Here is a 4764-nt window from a genome sequence, read left to right on the forward strand (position 1 = left end):
CTTCTCTCTGCCCGGCTGCCAGGCCGCTCTGGACTTCGTAGTGGAGGAGGACCTGAGGGCCCATGTCACGTGCTGGTACATCCAGAAGTTCGTCAAGGAAAACCCCCTGCCGCAGTACCTGGAGCGCCTGCAGCCGTAGCCCCGGACCCTCCCTCCGGGCCTCGCCCCGGCCTCTGCGTGCTCTCAGGAACCCTGGTCCCCACGGGGACAGACTCAGAGTTATTTTTGTAAGGACGCTCGTCTGTGGCCGTGGCCCAGCTGCCGTGGCGAACGGGGCCCGGCTGTTCCTGCTCTGCAGACACTGTGAGGGCCCGCAGTCAGGACCGGAACGCGGACAGGGGCGTCCCTCTGGTCTTTCTGGGTCCCACCTGCTGCTCCCCGCTCCATGATGGGCAGGGGGGCTGATCTGGGGCCCTGCGAACATGCCCAGGCCGGGTCCTCTCCGCAGATGAGGAGCCACGAGGAACCTCGTGTGCCAACTGCTGGGGGCGTGGGGCCAAGCGCGCGCGCACGTCTCCTTACTTCTTGCAATGCCCTTCAGCTCTGCAAGAGGCAGGCCCCCCGTGGCTGCCCTCCACCTTCCAGCCCGAGTATCCTGGGGGTACCCGCCCCTCGCTGTGGCTGAGCTTTCTCAGAGAGGGCCCTTCCGAGCTGGGGTGGGAGGGAGAAAACCGTCCTGCACGGACCATCCGCGCCACCCAAGACGAGGAAGCCGTTCTGCAGAGGCGTTTCCTGTGCAGCCGCCAGACATTAGAGCGTCTTTGCCTTCCTGCGAGATCGTGGCCCGTCAGGAGTCCTGGGGCCCCTCCCGGACCAGCCTTCCCGGGAACAGCCTGGGGAGCAAGCACCCCAGCACCCTTTGTCCTGTGGGGCCAGCCTTTCTGGGGGCTGGTTAGGGCTCAGGGTACCAGCCTCTGCTGCCGCGCTCCCCACGGGGGCTGAATCCACACCTGTTCTTCTGTGGGGCTGGAGGGGAGCCCAGGAGTCCGGTCCCTCTGGGGTGAGGCGTGAGTGACGTGGCCCCTTCAGCTCTCTGGCTAGGGTGGGCTGCTTGCCCCGTTGACACCTCCCTGCCTGACCTCGGCAGGCACTGGCCTGTGTCCTCTTCCCACTCGTCCGCTCCCAGTCTTGCACCAAGCCCCCCTCCTCCACTGCAGTGGCCTGGGGCCCCCAAACACCTGTGCGCAAATGCCTTCTCACCTGGTGGCGAGAACCTCTCCGTCTGCGTGCCTGAAGGCCTGGCAGCCCCAGGGTCCCCGTCCTCAGCAACCCCCCCCCCGTCCCAGGTCCCAGCCGCCAGCCCCCAGCCCCCCTCTGGCCTCCAGGAATTCCTGAGAGGGCCGAGGGCACCCACCGCACTGCCAGCTCTGTTTGCAAAGGGCTTTTGGGGGAGCCAGGGAGGCCCCTGGGCCTCTACCGTGCTGGCAGGAGGTGGGCTCGGCTGCTGGGTCCCCTCCGAGCCCGGGGGTGTCCCCTTCCTGGTGAAGCATAAGGGAAGAGTGGGGGGTTGTAGGCCTGAGAGTGGACTGACGGGCAGCCCACGCTCTGAGCCATTTCCCTCTCCAGCACCACCCTCTCCCTGTCCACACATCCCTCCCAAGTTCAAGCACAGTCTCCGTCATGAGAACTCTCCAGTAGCTCAGCGAGCTGGTGCTGACCCCTCTGCAGCCTTTGGGGCAAGGTGGCCCAGTTCCAGGGGGCGCTGTCCATAGGCGGGTGTCCTGCAGCAGTGGCGCAGGGGACCCCAGGGCTGGGTGGCACCAGGGGCCGCCAACCCCCGTCCCAGCCTACACCTGTGTTCTAACAGCAGGTGACTGGGTGCCCAGCCGGCATGCAGGCAAAACACTTAGTACTTGAACCAGGGGATGTGCGGGGTCTCCAGGGCCCCTGCAGCACTGGACCCAGGGACAGCTTGTCCCCAGTTTCTGCAGGTGCGACCCGGGCCTCCTCGCCTCGGGCTGCCTTAAAGTGCCGCTGCTGCTCCGCTAGAGCCCTCGGCGGCAGCAACGGCCAACTCTCCCAGGTCGGGCCGGGTCCACTGCAGACCCCCGCGCCAGAGCCCCAGACCCCATGCCAGCATGCCCAACCCCGTCCCGCTGTGGCTGGCTGCCCGCCCCCCCTTGCTACCCTGACTGACTGGCGTCCCAGCCTCAGCCCCCAGCCCCACCCATCCCGGGACACCTGGGGAACCGTTGCTCAGGAGGCAGGTCATGTGGGCCAGTTTGTGTGCCACTGGCAGGGGAGGGGGACACTCAGAGACCCACCCAGGCCCCCCAAGCAGATCGCCGCCGAGGCCCCATGCCCTCCTGCCACAGCGACTTTGTGGGTCTTTCTCACCCGGTCGAGACAGGTGGTCATTCACGTGCCTTTCCCACTCAGGACCTGCTGCAGGTGGCGTCTGGGCCAGGGCTGGTCTCCAGACGGATTGCATGACGTACATTTCAATAAAAGGTGTCACCCAGTGCAGCTCCAGGACTGCTTCTGGAAGGGCAGGGGCACTACCCCCCCCCCGCCCCACCTCCCCCACCCCTGCCTCTGCTCCACCCCCATGACAGTTGGGCTCCACCCAGGTTGGGGGGGGGGGCTCAGGTGTGAGGGAGGAGTGAGAGGGCAGACCTGGCAGGTGCTCTGCGTTCCCGCATCCTAACTGGCAGCAGGGGAAGCAAGGCTCTGAGAGGCGCAGGTGGCGTCAGAATCTGGGGGCTTTGCTGGCCTGGCCCGTGCCTCCTCCCAGGTACGGGCCCCTCTAAGGCCACAGTCATGCCCCCGGCACTGGCTCCCCTCGCTGGGAGCGGCTGGACGGGGTGACCAGGAAGAGGCCGTCAGGTCACATCAGCTGCTGCTCTTAGCCCTGCCCCTCTCTCCCCAGGAAGCCTTCCCTTGGAGCTCCTGGCCCAGGGGGGCACAGGCCAGGGGCAAGCGTCACTCAGAACACAGACGATGGAGAGCCTCAGCATGGTGTCTGGAGCCTGAGGACTCCTGGATGGGGCGTGTTCCTCTAGGTCTACCTGGCGGGGGGTGGGGGGGAGGGGTCACATCGCTGCCCCGATGGAGAGGAAGGGGCTCTGCGGTCACCAGGTCGCCAGCCCTCCAACGTGGCCAGCTCGGCTCCCACAGCAGCTCCGTGAGACACCAGGTATTGGGGACCAGAGGCTGGGGGCGGGGGTGTCACAAGGCTGCAGGAAGGCAAGGGGACCAGGACCCACACCCAGTTCCTGCTCCTCCACGTCTGTATCCCGTGGCGGAGACTTCACAGGGCAATACCCGGGGACACCCCCAGCACCCGCCCTGCAGCAGCCTGGGGTCTAGAAGTAAAACCCAAGTTACCGTCTACCCTGAACCAGAATGAAACGGCGGTGCAGGGACAGGACAGACCCAGTACAGGTCCCACCGGGAGGAGGGAGGGCAGGAGCTGGCAGCCGGGGCAGGAGTCACAGGTGCTGAGTGACCCCTGCCCACCCAGCCCTCCTCGTCCTGCTTCCCAGTGGCCACGTCTCAGGAGGAGTCTGCACACTTTCTGCAGCTCTTTCCTGACCACGTGGGTGTGACTAGGCTTTCCTCTGAGCAGCAACTCAGAGGCCCATGTCCCCTCCAGCCTGCAGAGTCCCCATCCCCAAAGCCGACCACATCCAGCTGTGGAACGGGCAGGACGGGGCCCAGGGGCCCCGCGTGTTCCCAGCACTGCTGCAGGGCAGGCTGGGGGTGAGTTCCAGCCATATAAACAAGGAGCCTGCGTTCTGAGGCCTGGATGGGGAGAGAGGAAAACGCAGCCCCATTGGGACCTGGATTGGGGGAGGGCTCTTTGCTCACAGCATGGGACAGGGTCCCCTCAAGGCAGCCTGGCTGGCAAGGTGGTCCTGGGAGGTTCAAAGCCTGGAGTTAAATGATAGGACAGAGCTGCAGGCACAGCATGTAGCCTTTGGGTAAAAGAAAGCAGGTTTTTTTTTAAATTGAGGTATAGTTGATGTACAATATTAAATAAGTTTCAGGTGTTCAAGAGAGTGATTGAGCCAGCCTGCCCAACACCTCCACAAACAATGCCCTGTATTAAACCCCTTCTGTTTGAAATACCTCGGGTGGATTTCTTTTCCTAATTAGACACTGACAAATATAGATAAAACTACCCCCATTTTACAGTTGAGAAAAGTGACATTCAGAGAGAGGAAACAACTAACCAAAAGCAAACCCAGGACCTCTCCTCTGTCACTCTGGTCCCATTACTGGGTCACAATGCTGTCCCCAGCTCTTCCTTGCACACTCTTCATCCAGGCCCCGTGCAGATGCCACCTCTTGAAAAGATGTCTAGCCAGCTGTAATCTCCAAGTCATCTATTACATCATCCTGCTTAGTTTCTTGTTAGTATTTATCATGCACTGAAAACTCTTAGTTACTTAGTTGTTTATTCCACTGGACTGGAAACTCCATGAGACCAGGAAGTGTTTGTCTTACTAAATGCTGTGACTCTGGTGCCTGAGAGTACCTGGTACTGACTGTGCACACGACAATTATTTGCTATAAGAATGAATGAAAAGAGTAGTAAGGGAAGTGGCAGAGATTTCTGAGCACCAGCTAGGACCCACCTTTCCTGCTGGTTGCTTCTCTGCCAGCAATCAGGGCTCTCTGGGGGCCCACAAGAATTTCAACTCCCACCATTCAGGTTGTGCCCTCAGTGGGAGCTCAGTTACTACACGCTGAGGGAATCAACCCGCCCATGAATCTTCCAGAAGGTGTCTGTGCACTAGCAGTGATGAACAGGTGACATTC

The 4764-nt window shown here is 62.1% G+C and overlaps 1 protein-coding gene across 1 annotated transcript in view; it reads left to right on the forward strand.

Moving 5' to 3' along the window:
* Nucleotides 1-139, forward strand: part of NATD1 (N-acetyltransferase domain containing 1) — an 8023-nt gene extending 7884 nt beyond the window's left edge. Inside the window, exon 3 of the mRNA XM_007448361.1 lies at nt 23-139. Coding sequence (XP_007448423.1) covers nt 23-139 — 117 coding nt within the window. The remainder of the gene's footprint in view (nt 1-22) is intronic.
* Nucleotides 140-4764: the final 4625 nt, after the last annotated feature.

Source organism: Lipotes vexillifer, unplaced genomic scaffold (assembly GCF_000442215.2).
Source record: "Lipotes vexillifer unplaced genomic scaffold, Lipotes_vexillifer_v1.1 scaffold533, whole genome shotgun sequence".
In the NCBI taxonomy this organism is placed as follows: domain Eukaryota; kingdom Metazoa; phylum Chordata; class Mammalia; order Artiodactyla; family Lipotidae; genus Lipotes; species Lipotes vexillifer.